At 25.0% G+C, this 25,133-nt stretch overlaps 2 protein-coding genes across 2 annotated transcripts in view; both read left to right on the forward strand.

Moving 5' to 3' along the window:
• The first annotated feature begins 318 nt into the window (after nucleotides 1-318).
• On the forward strand, nucleotides 319-2,814 carry LOC117175289 (helix-loop-helix protein delilah-like). The gene is made up of 3 exons (XM_033364999.1): nucleotides 319-633; nucleotides 2,294-2,539; nucleotides 2,680-2,814. The coding sequence occupies exons 1-3, from the start codon at nucleotides 319-321 to the stop codon at nucleotides 2,812-2,814; spliced, it is 696 nt and encodes a 231-aa protein (XP_033220890.1).
• A 6,583-nt stretch (nucleotides 2,815-9,397) lies between these two features.
• LOC117174218 (structural maintenance of chromosomes protein 2) overlaps nucleotides 9,398-25,133 on the forward strand; it is a 25,701-nt gene continuing 9,965 nt past the window's right edge. Inside the window, exons 1-4 of the mRNA XM_033363088.1 lie at nucleotides 9,398-9,713; nucleotides 15,569-15,991; nucleotides 19,128-19,406; nucleotides 22,833-23,606. Coding sequence (XP_033218979.1) covers nucleotides 9,546-9,713; nucleotides 15,569-15,991; nucleotides 19,128-19,406; nucleotides 22,833-23,606 — 1,644 coding nt within the window. The 5' untranslated portion in view covers nucleotides 9,398-9,545. The remainder of the gene's footprint in view (nucleotides 9,714-15,568; nucleotides 15,992-19,127; nucleotides 19,407-22,832; nucleotides 23,607-25,133) is intronic.

Here is a 25,133-nt window from a genome sequence, read left to right on the forward strand (position 1 = left end):
AACTGGTTCTCCCACTGAAATTTCTGTAAGATTGTCATGCGGAGGCTGTACCTGTATTGTATCAGTCCTTGAGAAACCTGCAATTGGACAGATTCGAGTATATAATTATGTCTTTTCTTCAAATAATTTGAGGCTAATTTCTCTTTCTAAACAAATACGATAAATTCAAAATCTTCTAAATAGCAGTTCTGTCACTGGAGACCCAAAAACGCAAATTTATTTATTATAAAAATTGGTAAAATTTCTTTAGGAAAAGTGAAGCTAAGATGTGCATAATATTTTATTAAAAATAATTTTTGAAGTTTTATCAATGAGAGCATGAATACTGAAAGTGCAATGGGCCGAGGAAGTGAAAAATACAGTTTGAGACCTCGGAGTAGTGTTCGCAGAAGATTTAAATTCGACGAAATTGAGGATGAAAAAGAAGAATTTTCAGAAACAAACTCTAATCACAGTGAAAAAAGTGATTCGGGACGTGGAAAAAATTCGACAAAACATCGACCTCCACCCTTGAGTAAATATAGAAGAAAAACGGCAAATGCGAGGGAAAGATCAAGAATGAAGGAAATTAACTCTGCTTTTGAAACTCTAAGGAAAGCGGTGCCTTCTTATATGCCACAATTAGTTTTATCGGTGAGTTTGGTATCCGAAGAGAATTTTTTATCATTACATTTGTAAACTTATTCTGTAATTTGACCGAATTTTGAATCATTAAGAGAAAAACAAATTTTATGACTTTTTTAAATCTTAAACTATTTCAGACTTCACAGACCAAAAGGCTCTCAAAACTGGGAAATAGGGTGATTTTTCACATAAATAGGGGATATTTCCAGAATCAAAACTTCAAGTGAAAATATATATTGAATTTTCAACAAAATAGACAAATGGAATAGTGATATTTTTAGTTAAAAATTATATTTTAGCCAAAGAGATGAATTTTCAACTAAAATTATAAATCCTAAAAAGTAAAATTTTAACAACCTAGTTCAGCCCTCAACCAAGTGTTTGAATTTTCAAGCAAAAAATTGAATTCTCAAAGAAAAATGTAATAGTTGATATTTCAACACATTTTTTTACAATCGTCATTTTTTTACAAAATAGGTGATCATTCAAGCAAAAAAAGAAAATAATTTTTTACAAAACCAATGAATTTTCTACCCGAAAATATGAATTTTCCACAAAGATGTTAATTTTCAAAGAAAGAGTTGAATCATCTCTCATATTGTTGAATTTTCAAGCTAAAAAGATGACATTTCTACCTAAAAATATGAATTTTCAAAAAAAAATTATTTTTAAACAAAATAGTTGAATATTTGACCGAGAAAACAAGTATTTTCTGAAAAACAATTTAATTTCCAACCAAATATTTCAATTTTCTACTAAATTGTTACGTTTTTAAGCATAAAAAACAAATTTACACAAAACAGTGAAATCTTCATTCCAAAAGTATTAATTTTTAACCAAAAAGTTTTTCCAAACCAAAGAGATGAATTTTCAATAAAAGACTTGAAATTTCAACCAAAATAGTTACATTTTCAAGGATAAAAAAATCATTTTTGACAGAAAATCTAATTTATCTCAAAAATATGAATTTTGAGCAAAAAAGTGAATTGTCAATCAAACTGTTAAATTTCAACTTTTAACCAAATGGTTCCTTTTTAACACTGATAGAAGAATTTTGAACAAAATAGTTAAATTTCCAACCAAAATAAACTTTAAAAAATTAATGTTCAATCAAATGGTTTTTCCATACAAAAGATATTAATTCTTAAAAAATAAATTAATTTCTAACCAAATAGATGAATTTCCTTGCGAGATGGTTGAATTATCAACCAAATGGACGAACTCTTAAACAAAAAGATTATACTTCCAGCAAAGACAGTTTCATTTTTAACCAAATAGTTGAAGTTTCAAGCCAAGAAGACTAATTTTTTTAAAAACAGATGAATTTTCAACCAAGAAAGAAGACATTTCTAACAAAAAGATAAATTTTTCACAAAAAAAAGATGACTTTTCAATCAAATAATGAGGTTTTCAACAAAGTACTTGAATTTTTGAACCAAAATATATCAATTCTGAACCAAAAATATAATAGTAGTGTTTTCAACCAAAAGGAATGCAGTGTTAACAAACAAAAAAATTGGATTTTCCTTTCGGGTTTAATTAGCTCAGTTTGCATTTAAGCAACGAAACTAGAAAAAAAACTGAAAAAGAGGTGAAAGGGTGTGAAGGCTGCTATTTTCTTTGATAAAGTAATGAAATTTCAATGTTATAATTCGATGTTTTTTTTCAGCAAGGGGATGGATCAAATGAAAAACTGACAAAAATAACAACTCTTAAATTGGCAATGTTGTACATTTCGGGTCTATCGGAATTATTGAAGAAAGAAGAAGAAAGGTCAAGACTAATGGACGAAAGTGTGGAATCATTGGTGAATTATCATCCCACACTTTTCAGAAATGGCCGGGATACTTGCACTCTGACTGCTTTGAATACCTCCACCTACGACATATTCGAATCCTCAAATTCTGTTTTCACCGTAAGCTAAACAATATTTTTCTTGTTTGCTGAAATAATTTAAAGGCATTTTGAAAAGTCTGCTTTTGAAATTGCAACAATTTATTTAAATCTTTTACAATTATAAACATTGACAATATTTTTATTTAATATTGTTTTCAGGACGGAGGCAGTGATGGGGAAAGTTTCCATTCAGGAGGTACTCTAGACAACTTTATTGAGCAACCAATAGAAGCTCTTGTTCCTGAGTTGGAACTCGACTTTCCAGATAATTTATTAGACACGGAATTAAGTTAACACTTCCATTACTTTTGACATATTATTTAAGGTATTTAGTTTTAATAATAACCAGATCTCACATTGCATTGTTGTAAATTGAACTGTAATATATTTCACTAGATTTTAAAATGATTCAATTCTTAGATTATACAAGAAAATTGTATCTACACTCTCAATTAGGAGTTTTAAAATCAGTAACTTTCTCTGTTTCACTTTAAATTTATGTTTTCATGTAAATATTCCAAATACTCAAAATAATATTGTACAATTATTTACAGAGTCTCACTCTGATTAAAAAAAAAATTGAAAAACTTGGTTAAATTATATTAATATTTCGCCACTTTCGTTACCGAAAAAAATGAATCATTCGAAATGGATTCACCCACACCCGATTAAAATCGCGTGAAAGCGTTTATGGTGTGAGTGAGTGAACATGCTTGTGATAGAGGCGCCGCAGAGTCTCATCCCATAAAAGGCATGTAGGCCACCAAGTCTGATCACTCAGACTTACTTTTATGGTCCTGTTATCTCTCTCTTTTCTGAGACAAGTCCATATCTTTTTTTTTTGTGTGTCACAAAAATAGATCCGATTCTCATCCATACATAAGCTTCCTTTCAATTTCAAAGGCTATCTTTCAAAAAAGACTGAATCTTAAGATGAATTCAAAAATTAAGCGATCTGACTTTGGTATTTTTTTTTTTATTAACTAGATTGCTACAAGTAAGGGGTTCTGGAAAGTTAGGGAAAGTCAGAAAATTTAAAACTGGTCTGGGAATGTCAGGGAAAACCTGAAAGAGTCAGGTAATTTTCGATGAACTGCGGTTGAATTTTATAAAATTCTCTTTACCCTATTTCTCTTTTTTACCCTTTTTCAAAGAATTCATATTTTTCCCCGTTTTTAAGAAAGTTCCCCTTTATCTCGTTTTTTTTCACTTGAATGCAAACTGAATTAATAGAATCCAATAAAAAAGTCCAATTATATTTGGTAGAAAGTTCGTTATTTTTAATCGAAAAGTATATTATTTTATTTTTGGTAAAAAGTTATTCTCTTTTAGTTAAAAATTCCACTATTTGACTGAAAATTCAATTAAGTTATTAAAAATTACTTTTCTTAACTAAAAATTGATTATTTTTAATTAAAAATTCAAATATTACATTTTTCGTTGAGAAATCAACTTTTATGGATGAAAATCCATCTACAGGGTTGAAAGACGTACTATTTTATTCAAAATTAATATTATTGGTTGAAGATTTAACTACTTTGTTGAAAAATTGTCGTTCTTGTTGGAAATCAATTTCTTATCTGATAAATTAACCATTCCATTTTTGCTTGAAAATTGATAGTTTTTAGTTGTAAATTCAAATATTAAATTTTTCATGGAGAATTTATATTTTTTGGTTGAAAATTTATCGTTTCTAGTTGTCTTTTAATAATAAGACAACTTTTTTTATACAGAATTTTCTTTTAAAGTTTAAAAATTCAACAATTTTCTTAATCAAAAAATGTTAAATTCATCCAAAAGACTGACTTTTTAACCAGTAGTATTTTTAATAAAAAGATTAAATATTTCCCAAAGGAGACGAAGTTTCTAAAAAACAGCTTCATTCTTTAACTAAAAATATGCATTTTTAACAAAAAAAGGACATATTCAACCAAATAGTTGAATTTTCAACAACAAAAATTACTTTTTAAGAAAGTATTTCAAGTTTTAACTTAACTTTTAACCAAATAGTTTAATTTTCAACCAAAGAAGATGAATTTTCTGCCAAAAAAGACGAATTTTTAACCAAAATAGTTACATTTTCAAACAAAGAGATTAATTTTGAACTACAATGATGAATCTAAACCAAGCAAGCAGATCTTTAACAAATTAGTTTTTCATTTTAATGGAGTAGTTGAATATTCAATTAAAAAAGGTGAATTCTCAACGAAATATATAATAGATGATATTAAAATAGAGAAATATTTTTAATTTAAATAACAAAAGTTTGAATTCATCAAAAAAGTTGAATTTTCAACAATGTAGTTGAATCGTCAACCAAAGAAGATTTTATTTTAAACCAAAAAGATAATTCTTGAAAAAAAATTATTGAATTTTCAACGAAAATAGATTTTTCATTATAGAAAGAGAAATAATTTTAGGCAAATTATAATTTGAAGTGAAAAATATTTTTTTTTGCGAAATAAACATTTCGAGAAACTGATTATTTTCTAAGTTTCTGTTTAAATATTTTTAGTTGCTTGGAAAAAATGTAAATATATTTGATTAATTTTTGGAAATTTTTCACAAATTTGAAAACAAATTTGTTTCTTGAAAACATCTAAAATTTCTAAATATTTTCTAAACTTACTTGAATTATTTATAATATTTTCTTGAAATATTTCTGATTCGTTTTTGACCATTTTTGGAATATTGTGTAATGTTTTCAAATCTTTTTAAATATTATCTTTAAATTAATTTTTCAAAATGAGGAATCATTTTGAATCTTCCTTTCAAAAACTTCACAATTTTATTTTAAATTCTTCAAAAAACTACATTTTTTATGTTTTTTTTAATCTTTTGAAAATTTAATTTATTTAAATTTTTTTTTTAAAAACTTCTACATATCTTTTAAAATGATTCGAATTTTGCCTCAAAATTTGAAAAAATCTGCAAAATTTAAAATGTTGCCTAAGATATTCCAGATTCCTTTTCGAAAATTTTGGTGCAGAATAGAATCATTTTGTCATTTTAAAAACATTTGGTGAAAACTTTAAAAACAGAGAATTGATATCTTTATTTTTAAATAACTTATAGTTTCTCTTTTATAACTGAATTTTTAGGAAAAAAAATTCCTCAGTTGAAAATTGCGATTTACAAAATAAAAAAAAATAAAAAGTACAAACAGAAAACAGGCTTAAAGTCATATTAATTTCTGTATTCTTTAAAAAATGTATACAATAATTCCTTAGTAATTTAGAGATAAAAAATTAAGCAAAAATATTTCTTTTCGCAATGAAAAAACATATTAAAATAATTTTATATTTACTGAAGAGGATTGGGAATAATTCAAAAAATATTTATCTGACTAATTCTTAGTTCTTCAAAAATTAAATAAGTTATCGCATAGCTCCAATTTAAAGTTGTATAATTTTAAGTAAAATTTAAATTTCGCGATTTAAAATTATTTACTGTTCAAATTGAAATTACAAACTAAAGACCGTAGGGTTTTAGGTTTTTTCTGTAAAATATAAATAATTGTTACTTTGTTATTTTGTTATCGGTAAAATGGGTAGGATGACCAAGATGGCTTAACCAGAATATCAGGATATTATCCCACAGGATTGCCACAAAATACATATTTCGAAATTCCCTAACCTTCACTGACTTTCTCCTGTCCATTTTTTATTTTTTTTTTCTGACCGTTATCAATTTTTCTTTCAGGATTAATTTAAAAAAAAAAACAGAAATTAATGTTCATCCAAAAAAATAAATTTTTAACTAGTCAGATCAATTTTCTACCTGAAAAGATGAATTTCGAGCTAAATACATGAATTTTAAAACAAAATAGTTCAATTTTTAACTAAATAAATGAATTTTTTAACTAAGAAGATAAATATTTTATCAAAAACGATACTTTTTAAACAAAATGAATGAATTTTCAACTAAAAAGAGATAAATTTTCAATGTAAATTGAAATAGTTATATTTATAGTTCAAAATTTAAATTTTTACCATAAAAAACTAATTTTCATCCAACTAAATGAATTTGATGAACTTTTCACGAAGACAATTAATCTTCTACTATAAAAGATTAATTTTGCGCAAAAATGCATGCATTTTTAAGCACATAGTTCAATTTTCAACTGAAAAAAATAAATAAATTTTCAAACAAACACGGAGTAGTTGAATTTTCTGTTAAAAAAAATTAATTTTCAACAAACAAAAAAAAAAGATTTTTCAATTTTTAATTCAAGAAATGAATTTGCAACTATAATGATGAATGTTTAATAATAAAAAATTAATGTTGACTCAAATAATTGAATTTTTGAACAAAAAGATGAATTTTCAACAAAATACATTAATTTTGAATTAAAAAAGATCATTTTTGAATGAAAAATGGAATAATTATATTTTATGTTAAATAAATAATTTTTAATAAAAAGAGACGTATTTGCAATAAAACAGATAAATTTTCAACAAATTTTCTTGATTGAAAATTAAGAATTAACAAGCAAAAAATGAATTTTTAACAAAGTAGTTCCAATTTTAACCAAGCATAGTTGAATTTTCAGCGAAAAGTGTAATAATTGATATTTTATCCAATAAAAGATTTTAATTTAAAACCTTAAACATTTGAATTCAGCCCGGAAAGGTGAATTTTTCACAAAATATATAAATTTTTAACAGAATAGTTAGTTTTTTAACCAAAGAAATGAGTTTTCAACAAAAATGAGGAATCTTTGTAAAAAAAGTATTAATAATTAAACATGGAATATTTATATTTTCGGTTGCAAACAAAATCAGTCAAACTTGTAACAAAACAAATTCATTTTCAACAACATACACGCATTTTTACCGAAAAGTGCCATAGAAGATATGTCAACCAAAAATTATTTTATTATGCAACCATAAACAATTAAATTCGAGATAAAAAGATTTCTTTAAAAAATATATACATGAATTTTTAATAAAAAAGTTAAATTTTTCACCAAACAAATGAATTTTTAATCAAGAAGATTAGTTTTTTTTTAGCAAAAAGACAAATTTTTAGCCAAATACATGAATTTTCAATTAAAAAAGATCAATTTTCAATGTAAAATGGAAAAAATGGAAGTCATATTTATATCAAAAATTGAATTTTTATCATAAAAAACGAATTTCATCCAAATAAATGAATTTTCAAACACAGTTCAATTTTTAACGAAAGAAAATAAATTTTTCAAACAAAAACGGATTAGTTCAAATTTCTGTTATGAAACAAAATTAATTTTCAAGAAACAAAAAGATTTTTCGACAAAATAGTTCAATTTTTAATCAAAGAAATGAATTTTCAACTATAATGATGAATCTTTAATAAAAAAAAGCGAATTTTAAATTAAATAGTTGAACTTTCGAACAAAATGAGGAATTTTCAACCGAATTCATAGATTTTCCACTAAAAAAACATCAATTTTGAACCAAAAATGGAATAATTATGTTTTCTATTAAAAAATTAATTTTTATAAAAAAAGCGAGGAATTTTCAATAAAATAGTTAGATTTTCAACAACAAAAAAAGGTTTTTTAATTAAAATGATCAATCAACAAGCAAAAACTGAATTTTTAAGAAAGTAGTTCCAATTATAACCAAGTATAGTTGAGTTTTCAACGAAAAATGTAAAACTTGATATTTTAACCAAAAAGATTTTATTTTGAAACCATAATTAAATGAATTCAACACAAAAATATGAATTTTTAACAGAACACATACATGCATTTTTAACAAAATAATTAAATTTCTATCCAAAGACCTGAATTTTCAACTAAAATGAGGAATCTTTATAAAAAAATGTATACCTAAAAATAGTATGTTTATATTATGTTACAAAAATTAACAAAATAAAAACGAATTTTCAACCAAATAATCAGTTGTAACCAAAGAAATTAATTTTCAACAAAATACATGCACTTTTAACTAGACAAAAAGATCAATTTAAAAAAAATGCAAATTAACAAAAAAAATATTTTAATTTGAAACTATAAACAATTGAATTTATCCAAATAAGACGGATTTTCAACCAAATAGTTGAAATTCTGGATCAAAAGAGATTAGTTTTCAACTAAGGAGTTTCGTTTTTAGTAAAAAAAAAAATTAAAAAAAAACATGAATTTTCAATCAAAAGAACTATTTTTCATTCAATAAAGAAAAAACTGTTATTAAAAATGTGGATATTTCATGCCAAACGAATTTTCTGCAACATAGTGGAGTTTTCAAACAGAAAATATAAAAATTCAGGATTGCGATAAAAAATCATGATGAGTCCTGATGAATGAGGACGATCAGGACGTCTAGCAAATAAAATAGGAAAAATAGAATGATTACATTTGAGGTTAGAATTTTTATCACTTGTTCACAGGATTCAATTCTGGATCCAGTACGTAACATATAGGTAATATATTTGACCTTTTTGTAAAGAAACAGTAACATATTTCCAAAAATGCTTGTTTCTAGATTGCCTTTTGTATTTTGGTTTCAAAACAAACACAAACACTGAAAAAAATCGATTTCGTGAACATTTTTCTCGAAACAAAACCTTTCTTTTCATCTCCTTGCAATTGCCTCGTACTTAATCTCAGAATCCCTATTCTATAATTCATAAACTTTCATTTTTCTTCCGATTTAGAACAAATTTTCGTTCCAAAATCGTTAAAATTGGTTCAAATCGTTAAAATTATTTTAACAATTAGGTGCATTCTAAAGACCGAAACGCTTTTCTAAAGTTCAATTTCCTCGGCCAATCGTAATAATTGTGTGCATATCTTCTACTCACTCTGCTTCCTGATTGGACTCCCTGAGATATCGTCCAATGGAAAGGGGACAGAGTTCTGTTTCTTCAGCCTGCTTCAACGGACATTTGAAAAATGGCACGTTGCTAAATGGCGTTATGTGTTTCCCGCGTATTTCCAACTTTTCTTCCCGAAATTGTTTACATACCTCTAAACTGGATATTATTAAACTCCAGTGTTTAAATCTCACCTAGTGCGGGTATAAATAAAAAGCTTGAAGATGTATATAAAGTCGATGGTGCTGGAGGGTTTCAAATCCTATGGAAAGCGTATGGAAATCCACGGTTTTGACAAAGAATTCAATGCGATCACGGGTCTGAACGGTAGTGGAAAATCAAATGTTTTAGATGCAGTATGTTTCGTCTTGGGAATTACAAACCTCACGCATGTATGTTTATTTATTTTCATAATTGTTTTACATAACCTTGAAATGCCTTTTGAATTTTGAAGTTTTCGGACCTTTGGACTGTCAAAACAAAAGGGCAAGGTCCTTCCGCTTCCTGAAGTTTATACTTTTAAACCCTAATTAATTCATAGATTACATTTTAATTACACCTTTTCTTTAATTTTTAATTTATCGGTAATTGCTTTTATATATTTGTTTTTATCGGACACTGAAGTTGAACTGTTTATTTTTCTTTTTTGATTAAAATGAGGCAAACCTTAGGGTATTTTTCGTCAAAAGTATTACTTTTGAATCAATTATATATATTTTAAATTGAATTTAGTTAAGTATGCTTATTGAATAAATAATTAATTAACCGCTTGACTATCTCCGGATGGTAAACTCCAAAGGTGTTTCGAACTCCGAAATTATCAACATTTGCCTATTTCAATTTATTTTGGTGTTTATTAATTGTTTATACAATTTTGTGGGAAGTATATTGACTTCAGATTTCAAATTATTTCGTATCTAACAAATAATCCGAGAATTAAACACGGTTGCTACAAACTTCCAATTTCTAAATTTCCTAACCAATTTTTTCTTTCCCCTGACTGTCAAATTCTTCTTTCCGATATAAAAACAACCTTGCACCTAGGAGATCAATAATGTTGATGGAAAAATTTTTATTTCTAAATTATATTAAAGAGTTTTAGTGACAATGTCTTATGTTAAAGTGGAATAATTAAATTTTTAGTTAAAACAATTAACAAAAAATATTCATTTTTACAAAAAAGTTTAATTTTATACCAAGAAAGATTTCTCTTTCAAATAAGAAAAAGTATTTAATCGAAAATCTTGAATTTCCAAGTCAAAAAGACTAATTTTCTACAAATAAGGAGAGTTTGCAACTCCAAAATACGAATCTCTTACATAAAAGATAATTTTAAAGAGAACTGTTTGATTTTAAAGAGAAAAAAAGTAAATTATCTAAAGAAATTGAATATTTAAAAAAAAAATTGATTTTTTTAATCAAAATAATTGAATTTTCAAGTGAAAAAAGCTAAAATTTCAAGCAGAAATGGAATATTTATATTTTCATTAAAAAAAAAATATTTAACTAATATTATGAACCTTTCATCTGAAAAAAATTAATTTTGAATCAAATTGTTTAATTTTTAAATAAAAAATTGAATGAAATGACAAAATTGCTACAAAATATATAAATTTTAAACTAAAGAAATGAATTTTCAACCAAGCAGTTGAATTCTCAATCAAGAAGATTAAAGTTCTACCAACAAAAACGAACGTTCAACCAAATAGTGGAATTTTGCAGCTTAACAAGATAATTTTTTAGTAAAAATAGAATCGTTAAAATTTCAGTAAAATAGCTATATTCAATAACAAGAAACGAATTTTTTTACAAAAGTTAAACTTTTAACCACAAAGAATAATATTCAATCAAAACAGATGAATTTTTATAAAAGAGAATGAATTTTTAACCAAATATGTGGCTTTAAAATAAAATAGAATACATTTTCAGTTAAAAAATTCATTTTAAATAAAAAGAAATTCATTTTCAACATTCATTTTAACCAAGAAGATTTTTCTATCCATAAAGACGAATTCCCAACAAAATACATGAATTTTCAACTGATAATGATAAATTTTGAACAAGAAATGGAATAATTACATTTTCAGTTAAAACAATTAATTAAAAAAAAAAAAAAATAACGGTAACGGAATTGAAAAAAGTCTAATTTTTCAACCAAGAAAATTTATCATTTAAGAAGAAAAAAAATTCACCTATAATGTTGAATTTTCAAGCTAACAAGATTTAAAAGAAAAAAAAGCAATTTTCTAGAAAAAAGTTGAACATTCAACCTACAAATATGAATTTTCTAACAAAATAATTAAATTTTCAACCCAAAAAAGACTAGTTTTCAACCAAATAAATGAATTTTCAACAAAGAAAGCTCAACTTTGATGCACAAATAAAAATTTTGAATTAATTTTTAACTTAAATAAAGAATATTTCATTCTATCAAATAAGAGGAATTTTTAATAAAGCAGTTCAATTTTTACATGAAACAGATAAATTTTTAAAATAAAAATAAAATAGTTAAATTTTCGGTAAAAAAAATCATTTTCAACCAAATTACAAAATTTCCAACTCAAAAATTTGAACTTTTGACAAAAAAGTGGATTTTCAACAAACAAAAAATGAATTTTTGAACAAGAAGATGAATTTTTAATAAAAAAGTTGAATTGTTGCCAAAAAGATTAATATTCTACTTATTTTTTAATTTTTAATTTCAGTTTTATTTTATATTTTTAATTTTTTTAATTTTTAATATTCTACTAGATTTTTGAACAAAATACATGGATTTTCCACAAAATAGTTCAATCTTAACCAAACATAGAATAGTTAAATTTTCAGTTAAAAAAAAATAATTTTTAACAACAGGGACAAATTTTTCAGTCAATAATAAAAAAACTGTCCTTCAAAGATTTGGAATTCATGCCAAAAAGGCGAGTAGTAGTTTACAAAAAAGTTGAATTTTCAGAAAAAAAAGGTAATTTTGTACCAAATAATTAAAAAAATTTAACATCATAGTTAACTTTCTAATAAAAACAGATACATTTTTAATGAACAGTTCAATTTGTGACTAAAAGAAAGGACTTTTTAACAGAAATGTTACATTTTCAACAAAATAATCTTTCAGGTTTTCCCGGATATGCCCTGTCATTCCTCGACTTTGCTTGACCAGTTTTAGATTCTTTGACTTTTCAGAAATTACTGACCTGTAGAAACCCTGAATTTTTCACTAGCACCTTAAATTAATTTTTTTTCTTCTTTTAAAACTGTTATTTTATTAAAATTTGAAAAGTAATTTAAATATTTTAGTCTATTATAGAAGAAACATCTCGTTTAGAAGAAATCTTGCTACTGAAAAGTTTTTTATTTATCCACATACTATTTATCTTTTACTTATTGCAGAATAAATAAATAGATTTTTAGACATTTTTTGTAGTTTACCAATTATTTTATGGATTGCAATTAACAGACTTTTATAATGTGAATAATTCTATAAGTTTTTAATTTCGTCTCCGCTAATATAGAATGCTAAAGTATACATTTTTTTGTGATATTCAATTTACAAATTATTAGTTGAAAATTTCTATGTTAATTTAGTTCCAGATTTCAAATATTTAATAACAATTCCACAAAGCTTTTAAAACTTTCAAAAGATTTCAAGGATTTCAAAGATTTGAAAAGGGGTACAGTACAACAGATTTTAAAGATTTTAAAATATTTGAAACGATTTCAAAACATTTTAGAAGATTTAAAAAGATTTCGATAAGATTTCAAATAATTCAATGATTTCAATGAATGAACAAGATTTCAAAAACAAATATTTAAGGAAAATCTCAAAGGATTTGACAAAGATTAAGATTTGACAAAAATATCCCGAGCATTTCGAACATTTCATAAAGATTGCAAGGATTTCAAAGCTTTGAAAAAGGCGTGTACACCAGATTTCAAACATTTCAAACATTTCCAAAGATTTTAAAACTTTCAAAGCATTTGAAGGTTTTGAAGAGGGTATTGGAAATGGTTAAACAGCGATAAGCCACCTGGTGACAAAAATTCGAACTAGAAAGAATAGGTACGCTTTTAAAGATCCATTTTAATTTCCGCATAAAAGTGTTTTAACGATTTTTGTTGCGGAGTTTAAAGTATTTATTGGATGCTAAAAATAAGTCTTTTTTGGAAAAAAGGTGTTTCGATCGAATTTACATCTAATAAGGTGAAGAAAACATATTTTTGTATGGAAATATTTGTCTTTACAAAAAAATCATTGTTCCATTTATTGTGATTTTCAAAAAAATATAAATTTAAACAAATTTATAGACAAAAATGTGTCTAACAGTGATTCCCGTCGTTTTAAAAATAATTAGTTAAAGTGTGATCTTTTTCCATTATATATGTAATTCATTTTAGAATGCGTATTTCCAAAATCTTCCACTTTAACAAATTTTTAATTTTATATTTTAATTGTTAAGTGTACATTTTATTTAAAAAAATTTTAAAATGCAGTTTTGAAGACTTACGCCATTCAAAATTAGAAGCGTTTGAAATCGAAGATTTTAGGTAAAAAATATTTTTAGTTGATAAAGTGTCAATATAAATTAATAGTGATTTTTAAAATTTAACTGTTGTTTAAGATTTGAAAAGTGAATAATAATTAATTTTACAGGATGATTCGAAATCAGTTTGAAATTTTAGAATGTCCAGTTTCTAACGTTAAAAATGATGTAAACTATTCCAATTAGAAAGTCTTATTAGTTAAACAAATGTAAACGCCCGATTGAAACTCTATAAACTATTTTCAATTTTAAATTAACTTCAAAATAATATATTCATAATTTAAAGCTTTTATTAAATTTTACGTATTATTTTAGTCTAAAATATTAAATTTTTAAACCATTCAATTTGGAATTTTTTAATTAAGAAAAAGTAGTTACTTAATATTTAGAAATATCTGACTGTTTATTTAAAATCAGTAATTATAGTAAATATTAAAAACTTAATTTTGAACGTTACATTTTAATTGTTCTATTTAAAAAAATTTAATATCTAAGTAAAATTGTTGAATTTCGGTGTAAATAGCCCACGGTCTAATTTAAAACAAAATCTAGATTTTGGAAGATTTCGAACATAAAATTTTAAATCTTTTTAAGAACTTTGAATGGCTTCAGAAGATCAAAAAACATTTCCTATGAAAATTGAGAATGATTTTTATTTTGAAAATATAATTTTGGGTAATTGTTTAAAAAGATTTACGAAATTGTAAAAAATGAATGTGGAAGATTTTAAGGAAATTGATTTAATTTGGAAGAATTAAAAAAAAAATGTTTCTGGCTTAAAATTGCTTCAAATGATATACTTTTTCCAATTTTTAAATTCATTGATTGATTCTTCAATTTAGATCTGAATCTTTGAACTCTACAATTTATACAAGTTAAAAAATTACAAAAAGAATACAAAATTATTGGATTAAGAAACTTTTAAACTTCAATTTTAAAAGTTTGAAATGCAAGAGTTCCACGGTGAGTGCTTTCATTTGCACCTCAGTTTTTATTCATTCAAATGGAAAAATTGTTAGCTTTAGAGTTCAATTTTTTAAATTGTATTCCCAATAGTGAACCAGATTTCTAAGATTTTAAAAGATTTTACACAGATTAAAAATATTTAATTGATTTCAAATGAGTGAAAAAGAATTCACAAAGAATTTATAAAGATTTTAAAAGTATATAAGAATTCTAATGATTTCAAAAAGATTACAGTACGCCACATTCAAGGATTTTAAAACATTGCGAAGATTATAAACGATTTCAAATATTTTAATGATTTCAAAGATGTTAATTCAAAAGGTTTTAACAAATTTAAGAAGATTTCAAAAAATTTCACAATACTTGAAAATTATTCCTAAAGGTTTCACAGAAATTTCAATATTTCACAAAGATTTTAAGTACTTTAAGATATTTCAACAAATTCATAAATATTTCGAAGATTTCAAAGAAACCTGATGTTCGAAACAAATTAAGATTTTTTTCATTTATAGTTCTGTTTTCTTTAAAAAGTTTTGGCGAATAAAAAATGAAATAGCACGTTTTTTACATCTATAACAAACGGTTATTTCATTCTTTGATTTAAAAAAGGTGAACTGGAAAAACTTGTCTTCTTGGCCTGGAAAACCGGGCGAAAAACCTGGAATTTCGGTACTAAGAATCGCTGGGTTCCCTTTAAACATATGATTCTTGAATTATAAGCTCTCAATTCTGTGCATGTTTAGGTCCGAGCGAATTCCCTGCAAGATCTTGTATACAAATCTGGCCAAGCCGGAATAAAAAAGGCGAGCGTCACAATCACTTTCGACAATCGAAATCGAGAAGCTTCGCCAATGGGATATGAGCATTACGAGGAGATAACAATAACGCGACAGGTGGTGATCGGTGGGAAAAATAAATATATGATCAATGGGTCGAATGTACCAAACAAACGAGTACAAGATATGTTCTGCTCGGTTCAGCTCAACGTGAATAATCCACATTTCTTGATTATGCAAGGAAGAATCACCAAAGTGTTGAACATGAAACCAATGGAAATTCTATCGATGATCGAAGAAGCTGCTGGTACAAGAATGTACGAAACAAAGAAGCAAACGGCCTTGAAAGTTATTGAGAAGAAAGACAGCAAACTGTCTGAAATTAATAATGTAATGTTTTTATACTTTTGTATACTTTTCATATTTTATTTGATTAAAATTGAGGGGCTAAAATCTTTTCTCATGTAATATATTTGCACTTCTGTGATTCACTAAAAAACCAGGGTGACGCTGGACCAGGAAAAACCGGGTAATAAAAGTGAATTTATTTTTTTTAACGGGAATTTGATAAATTTGTTGAAAAAAATCTGTTCAAGTTTTATTTTAACAGTTTTTTAAAACGATTAGTTGAATTGTGTAATTGAAAAATCTTTCATTTTAAAACTTTAAAATTTTAGATTTTAATTTTTAAGTGTATATTTTTTATTCAAAAAATTGTTAAATGTTGTTTTAAAGACTTAAAGAATTAAAAATTAAAAGCGATTGAAATCGTAAATTTGGGATAAAAACATTTTTGGTTGATCAACTCAATATAAATTATTATGAATTTTAAAATTGAACTTTAAAATCACATATATTCATAATTATTATTTAATAAGTATTTTTATTTTTATTTATCAGTTTAAAATTTGTCATTTTTTCAATTAAGAGAAAGATCAATTATTTAATATCTAGAAATATTTGACTGTTCATTTAAAATCAGTAAATAGAAAACAAATATTCAAAACTAAAAAAAAAACTTTGAACGTTGCAATTTTAATTGTTCTACTTGAAAACTTTTGATTTTTTAGTAAAATTGTTGAATCTTTATGTATAAATAAATATTGAACGCCTATTATTCCTAGAAAAAATTCAATTAAGCTGAAAAGATATTTACAAGTTCCGAAAAGATGGCTTAACTTATTAAAAAATATAGATTTTGGCAGATTTTGAACAAGAAATTTAGAAGATTTTTAAGAATTGGGAATTAGCAGGATTTAAATAAAAATTTAGCAAAAATCCAAATGATTTTTTAAAATATTTAGAAGTTTTGAAAAAATTTCGAAAATAACTTAAAATTTGAAAAAATTTAAACCGACTCGTAGATTTTTCAAGGTTTTACAATAAAAATTTTAATCTTTTAAATGATTTTAAAACTATTATTTTGTAGAAAATTCATCTTGGGTTGAAAATACAACTATTCGGTCAAATACTCGTTTTTTTTGTATAAATTTAAGGTTTTTTTGTTAAAAATGAAACTTTTTGGTTGAAATTGAATCTCTTTCACAGGAAATTTAATATTCTATTGTCGGTAGAAAATTGATCATTTTAGGTTAAAAATTCAACTAATTTATTTTGTTTTTAAACTTTTGTATTGAAAATTAATATTCTCGGATGAAAAATTCAATTGATTTTTTATAAAATTTGTTTTTGTTTTTTAGTTCAATTTTTTGTGTTAAAAATTTAACTATTCCATTTTTAGTTAAGAATTAATCTTCTTTAGTTTAAAAATTCAACTATTTGGTGGAAAATTTATATTAATTGTTGAATATTCGCCTTTGTTAGTTGAAAATTAATATTCTTTGTATTTAGTTGAAAATTGGAATTACTTTGTTGAAAAATCTATTTTTTGTGTTCAGAAATTAATTTTTTGAAGCTGAAAATGTAAGTATCTGGTTCAAAATTAACTTTTTTGTTTAAAATTTGTAATTTTGCGTAGAAAATTAATATCTTTTGTCACACTTAGTTTAAAATTCATGCTATTTGGTTAAAAAATTATTTAATTTGTGGAAAATTCGTCTTTTATGGTAGAAAATTAATCTTCTTGTTTAAGAATTAAATTATTTGGTTACAAGTTATTTCTATTTAGTTGAAAATGGAACTAGTTTGTTCGAAATTCATTTCTTCGTTGTAAATATTTTGTAGAAAATTAGTCTTCTTGGGTTGAAAAGAATAAAAATTTTTCGGGGAATTTCTATAATATCAAATAAATTTTTAAGAGCTTTAAAAAGTTTGAAAAGTAATCAGTTAAGATGGAAACTAATTTTTTTAACTAAAAATTTAACTTAAATTTTCTATTGAAAATTATTTTTTTTCTTTCTAGTTCAAAATGTAACTATTTGGTTGAAAATTCGTCTCCTTTGATTGAAAATTCAACTATTTCATTAAAATTCGCGTATTTTGTTGAAGAAATGTATTTTTTGCTAGAAAATTTATCTTTTTATTTGAAAATTAATATGATTGTTTAAAAATACATGTTTTTGTTTGAAGAATTTAATTATTTATGTTAAATATACATAATTTTATTTGGAAATTAATTTATTTCCCAATTTTTTGCTCTGTTGTTTTAAATAAAAGGTGTTTAGAAAAACCGGGAAATGGCCGGAAATTCGAAATAGTCCGCCCAATCATCACCCTATATTTCAAAGAATATCAGATTTTATAGAATTTCAAGGGATTTCATATTATTTGAATGGATTTCAAAGAATTTATTTGAGAGAAGTGAAAGATTTTGTCAGGGTGATTTGAAGAAATTTTCATATATTGTTTGCAATTCATTTACATTAATTTGTAGTTCCACCTGCATTCTTTTACATTCTTTGGAATTGTTTTGAATTTCTGGATTTTTTAGAAGTACTTTGAATTCTTCTAAATTCAATCAATATATTGGATTTTTTATTAGTTTTTATTTAGTTCATCCGGAAGTCTTTTAAAATCACCTTCAATTCTTAGGTATTTTATCCGATTTTTTGTATTTCCCTTACATTTTTCTAAACTCATATCAAACTTACTGAATTGAATGAACTTTTTCTTAGTTTTCAAGTGATTTTAATTTACTTGATTTTTTTAATTCACTGTTAATTTCTATGAATTTCATCGATTTCTTTGCATTCCGTTTAAATTCGCTCTAGTTTTACTGAAATTAATATAATATTTTTAATTTTAACAAAATCTTCCATTCTTTCTAATTCTTTTTAAATTCAAAAGAGCATCAGTCACATTAATAATGCATAATAGTTCACTTTTTTAAGTAATTTCGTCTGTGACCGTCCTGGAAATAATAAATTAGGAATTTTAAATTTTTTAATGGTTTTATTCATTTTTTAAAATTTCTATGTTAAAAATATTACCCGATTAGAATTTTAATCCTTAAATATAAATGGGCAGGGAAAATGGGAAATTAGTTAGTGAAAAGTCAGGGAATTTAAAAAACCAAGTTAAAAATTGATCTATCTTGAAAAATTATTCCTACCTTTTTCTGTTACAGATTCTCAGGGAGGAAATAGGTCCGAAAATAGAGAGACTCAAACAGGAACAAACGCAGTTCGTGGAGTTTCAACGGGTTGAAAGAGAACTGGAACATTGTCGAAGAATTTATATAGCTTGGAAGTACCAGAAAGCTTTGAAAGACAGTGAAAAAGCGACCGAAACTGTCCTTAAAGTGAAGAAGGATTTGGAAGACAAGAAGAAAAGCATCACGGATGGGGAAGAAGAAGTAAAAAGAATCGAGATCGAGGTCGTTGACTTGCAAAAGAAAAGGGACGAGGTTAGTTTATTAAAAAAAGCAACCGAATTTCCACCAAATTCATCAGGAGTCACAATTCTTTTTATCAGGGTTACCAGCGACCTTGAAAACCTGGAATTCTCCTTGACTTTTTTTTTAACTTTGGAAACCTGGAAATTTCCTTGAATTTTTCACGAGAATCTTGAATTTGAATGATTTTTTTTTGCTCTAAAAACATTAATTTTATAAAAATTCTAAGAGTAATTTACTGAAAAGTTTTTTATTTATCATTTATTTTTTGTTACTTACAGAATAAATAAAGAGATTTCAAGATACTTTTTGTAGACTGTACCAACTATTTTGTAGATTGCAAAGAACAGACTTTAATGTTGTGAATAATTCTATTAGTTTTTTATTTTTTCGCTGCTAATATAGAATATTGAAGTATAAATTTTGTTGTGGTATTCAACTTACAGATTATAAAAGTTATTAGTTCGAAATTTCGATGTTAATTTCGATTTTTTTTTCAAAATTAGAATGAATTATGGCCGTACAACAAATTATTTTGAGGGTTTGACCACTCGGTTTTTGAGTGTACACCAAACTTCAAAATTTACAAAATATTTCTAAAGATTTCAAAACATTTCAAAACATTTTTAATGTTTTAAATATTTTATAGATTGCACGGATGTCAATGATTTAAAAAGGTGTCATACCAGATTTCAATCAAGATTTCACAGCAATTTTACAAACATTTTAAACATTTAAAGATTTAAAGGATTTCAAAGATTGAAAAGGGTAGAGTACATCAGATTTTATAAACAAAGATTTAATAAAGATTTAATAAATATTTCAAAAGATTTCAAGGATTTATAAAATTCAAAAAAGGTGTGTACACCAGATCAAAAAGTTTTTACAAAGATTTCGAGCGTTTCACAAAGATTTTAAAACTTGAAAGATTTCAAAAAATTCCAAGATTTCAACTAGGATTTCAATAAAGTACACCAGATTTCAAAGAATTCAAAACAATTTAAAGATTTTAAACGATTTCCAAATTTTTTGGAAGATTTACAAAAATCTGAAATATTTCAATGATTTTAATCGAATACAAAAGATCTGAAAAGATTTTAGAATATAGAATTGTTAAGGATTTCAAAAGATTTCAAGAATAATAAATGTTTTAAAACATTTCAAAGATTTTAAACTATTAAAATTTTTTTTGGAATGGTTGAATGATTTCAGACGATTACGAAAGATTTCAAAAATATTTCAAAGAATTCATAAGTATTTCAACCAAACAAAAAACGAATGTCCGAGCAAAAAGTTAAATTTTTAACTAATGAGATTACTTTTCTATCACATAGGAGGGATTTTTAATAAACTACTTGAATTTTTACATGAAACAGATTCATCTTTTGAACTAAAATAGAATAGTTAATTTTCTAGTAAAAAACTCATTTGGACCAAATAGCGAAATTTCCATCTAAAGAATATGAATTTTTAACAAAAATAGAATTTTTTAAAAGTTAAATTTTCAGTTAAAAAAATTGTTTTCAATAACAAGAAACGAATTTTTGACAATAAAATGGACTTTCAACAAAAAATGGAATAGTTAAACTTACAGTTAGAAAAATTATTTTTTAAAAATAACGAATTTTCAATATAAGAGTTAAGTTTCCAAAAAAATAAATAAATATTGAATTAAAAAGATTAACTCTCAACTAAAAAAAATTAATTTTTAACCATACAGTTAAATTTTCGACTAATAAGATGAATTTTTAACGAAAAAGGTGAATTAGTCACCAAGGAGATTAATATTCTACTATAAAAGATTGTTTTGGAAAAAAATAAATGGATTTTCTACCAAATAGTTAAATATCGAATAGTTAAACTTTCAGTTAAAACCATTAATTCTTAACAACCAGGATAGATTTTTCAGTTAATAATGAAAAATATGTTCTTCAAAGATTTTGAATTCATGCCAAAAAGACGAGTGTTTTATAAAAAAGTTGAATTTTCAACAAATTAGTTACATTTTTTAACAAAAATTCTACTATCAAATACGATTTTTGAACAAAATACATGGATTTTCCATCAAATATTTAAATCTTAACCAAATATAAAAGAGTTGAATTTTCAGTTTAAAAAAATCAATTTTCAAAAACCAGGAAACATTTTTCAGTCAATAAAGGAAAAAATGTTGAATTTTTGATAAAAAGACGAATATTTTACAAAAAAGTTAAATTTTCAACAAAAAAGTTAATTTTCAACCAAATAATAAATATATTTTTTTTAACTGTTAAATTTTTAACCCAAAAATACACCTTTTTAATTAACAGTTCAATTTTTAAATATAAGAAATAACTTTATAACATAAATGTTAAATTTTCAACAAAATAATAAAATTGACTTTATTGAAATTTCCCAGACTCTTTCAGGTTTTAAAGTATATTAAAGATTTCAAAACATTTAAAAGATTTTAAACGATTTAAAAAGTTTTTTGTAATGTTCGAGTGATTTCAAACAATTACGAAAGATTTCACAAATATTTGAAAGGATTCATAAGGATTTCAAAATATTTCAAAAATTTCAAAGATTTGGAGAATATTAACCAGTTTTAAAGATTTCAAAACATTTCAATGATTTCAACGAACAGGAAAGATTTCAAAAATATTTCAAAGATTTCATAAAGAGTTAAAAAAATGGCACAAAGTTTTCTTAGATTTCAAAGCTTTCAAGGACTTAAAAGATTTTAAAAAGGGTACAGCACAAAAAGTTTCAAATATTTCAAACATTTTAAGCGATTAAAAAATTGTTTAGAAGATTTCAAACGATTTAATAAAGATTTCAAATATTCCAGTGATTTTAAACGATTAAAACAAATTTTAGAAAGATTTCACACATATTTGAAATATTCCAGCGATTTCAAACGAATGCAAAATACTTCAGAAATATTTCACAAACATTTCAAAGAATTCGTAAGGATTTCATAAGATGTCAATGATTTTAAACGATTTCAAAAGGTTTCAACCAAATTTAGGAAATTTCAATGATTTTAAACGAATAAAAAATATTCCACAAACAAAATTAAAGAAAGATTTCTTAAATATTTCAAGGATTTGAAAAAATTTCTCAAAGATTTCAAAGAAATATTAAGCTTTCACTAAGGTTTGCAATACTTCCAAAAATTCCGACGAATTCACAAAGATTTCACAAATACCACTTATGCTCGCAAAAAATAAATGTCTATGATTCGCTATTCTTTCGTAATTGTTGACGAATAAAAAATGAAATGGCTAATTTTTTACATGTATAACAAACGTTTATTTAATTATTTGATGTATAAAAAGGAGACCTGGAAAACTTGATTTCTTGATCTGAGAAAAACCGAAAAATACCTTGATTTTCGTTCCTAAGATTCGCTGGACACTCTGTTTACTAATTTATTTATGTATTATTTTCGCACAGGACAAAGGAGAGAAACTAGAAGCCCTCGAAAACAAATTGAAAGAAGTCGAAAAGAAGGAGCACAAATTGGCGGCTGAAACTAACGGTAACAAGGAAAGTGTCAAGGCCGATACGAAAGCAATTCAGCAATTAATCTCCAACATCCGCGACGATGAAAAAATGTTGGCCACAAAGGATAAAGAGCTCCAAAATGTCGGCGGTCTCTTTCAAAAGTTGAAAGATCAGGATCAAAAGGATACAGAGGCTGTACTCGCTGCTCAGGAAACCTTCCAGAAAATAAGTTCTGGTCTCTTGGAAAGCGAGGGTGGTGAGAATGCGACTCTGGAACAGCAGTTGATCAATGCCAAGCAGTGTGCAACTCAGGCGCAAACTGAGGTCAAGCAGTGCGAGATGACACTTTCACACAGCAAAGAGCAGCTTAACAAAAAGCAAAACGATATGCGAAGTACAGAAAACGAGTACAAGAAAGACAGTAAGAAATTGGAGGACGTGGAACTGAATTTGAAGAAACTGCAGAATGAATTGCAGAAGATTAATTATACTGAGGGCGCTGTGGAAGCTTATCAAGAACAGAGGCGACTGCTGAATAGAGACATTGGAAATTTGCAGGATCAAGTGTATAATTTTGAGTCGAGATATCCACAGCTGAGGTTCCAGTATCGAGATCCGGAGAAGAATTTTAACAGGAATTCGGTGAAAGGTTTGGTTTGCCAGCTTATCACTTTGAGGGATCATATGAGCGCTTATGCTTTGGATGTTGCAGCTGGAGGAAAGGTAATATGATTCTTTAAAATTAAATTTAATCCGGGAAATGACCGGGCATTTTGTGAGACCGGGAAAACCGAGGAATGACTTAATTTAATTTTTTTACCAGGAATTTTATGAATTGTGCTCCTTGAAATATTTTGGATGAAAAACATTTTTATTCTATCAACAGTAAATATGAATAAATAATTTTTTTACAATGGATATGTACTTTAAGTGTTAAAAAGTGAACAATAATTGATTGGACAAAACTATTCTAAATCCGTTCAAAATCTAAGAATTTTCAGATTATAACGTTAAAAATTAAACGGTTTCAATTCGAAAGACTTTGTCATGTAAGAAAATTTAATCGTCTGATTTAAACTAGATAGTTTGGCACAGGAAGCCTGGAATCGTTAAAATTTCGAAAAAGTTTTAAACTTTGAACATTCAAATTTTAATTTTTGTATTTAAAAAATGTTTAATTTGTAAGAGAAATCGTTCAATGTATAAATAACAATTGAACACTTCTTATTTGTAGAACAATTCAAATAATTTTTAGAGATATTTAGAAGTTTTTAAAAGTTTCAAAATTAATTTAAAACTTTAAATGACATACCGACAAAATTCGGATCTACGTAACGAAATTTCGATGCGCATAGCTAAAGCATTATTTAAAAAAAATTAAGATTTTTGCAGATTCCAAACAAAAAATTTATAAGTTTTTTAAGAATTGTAAAAGTTTGAAAAGAATGAAAATTTTAAGATTTCCAGGATAATAAAAAAATGATTTTTTATTTTGAATAATTATTTTAAAAGAATATTTTTAAAAGTTTTCAAAAAACTTTTAAATCGTCAAAAAAGCATCTCGAAGATCTTAAGGAGATTTTTTTAAAATTTTCAGGATTTTCTAAAAATTTGATAAATATCTTTAAAATCTTTTTAAATATTCGCTTAAAATTCGGTAGAGTCATTTCAGAACTTCTAAATATCTCTTAAAATTAAATAATAAGTGTTTAGTTGATATGTATACCTTGAAATAAAAATATAATAATTCAATTAATTTTAAAAGAGACTTGAAGTCCTAAACAAAAGTTTCAAAACTAATTTTAAATTTGAAAAAGTTAAAACTCCTGGATTTCTCAATATTTTGAGATAAAATTTCGAAGCTTTTCCAAGATGTCTAAGCTATTTAAAATAAAAATAGTTTAACTTCTAATTTAAGAAGTGTTCACTTAAAAAAATTTAACTCTTGATGTTTCTATCTTGAAATTCCTTTAAATAATATTTTCAAAATTTTTAAGTTCATTGATTGATTTTTTAATTTCGAGCTTTGAAAATGATAACGTGGATATATATTTTTGGAATTGAATATGCATTTTTGAACCCCATAAATTATAAAATTTTCAAATTCGACATTTTGCAGCTAATCTGCATTTTAGTTAGTACCTTCCATTTTATACGTGTAAATTATTGTCCATTTGAATACCAAATTTTTTAATTAAAAAACTTTTAAACTTCAATTTTAAAAGTTAAAAATTAAAAAGTTCCACTTTG

The sequence above is a fragment of the Belonocnema kinseyi genome, chromosome 6, assembly GCF_010883055.1.
Source record: "Belonocnema kinseyi isolate 2016_QV_RU_SX_M_011 chromosome 6, B_treatae_v1, whole genome shotgun sequence".
Classification (NCBI taxonomy): domain Eukaryota; kingdom Metazoa; phylum Arthropoda; class Insecta; order Hymenoptera; family Cynipidae; genus Belonocnema; species Belonocnema kinseyi.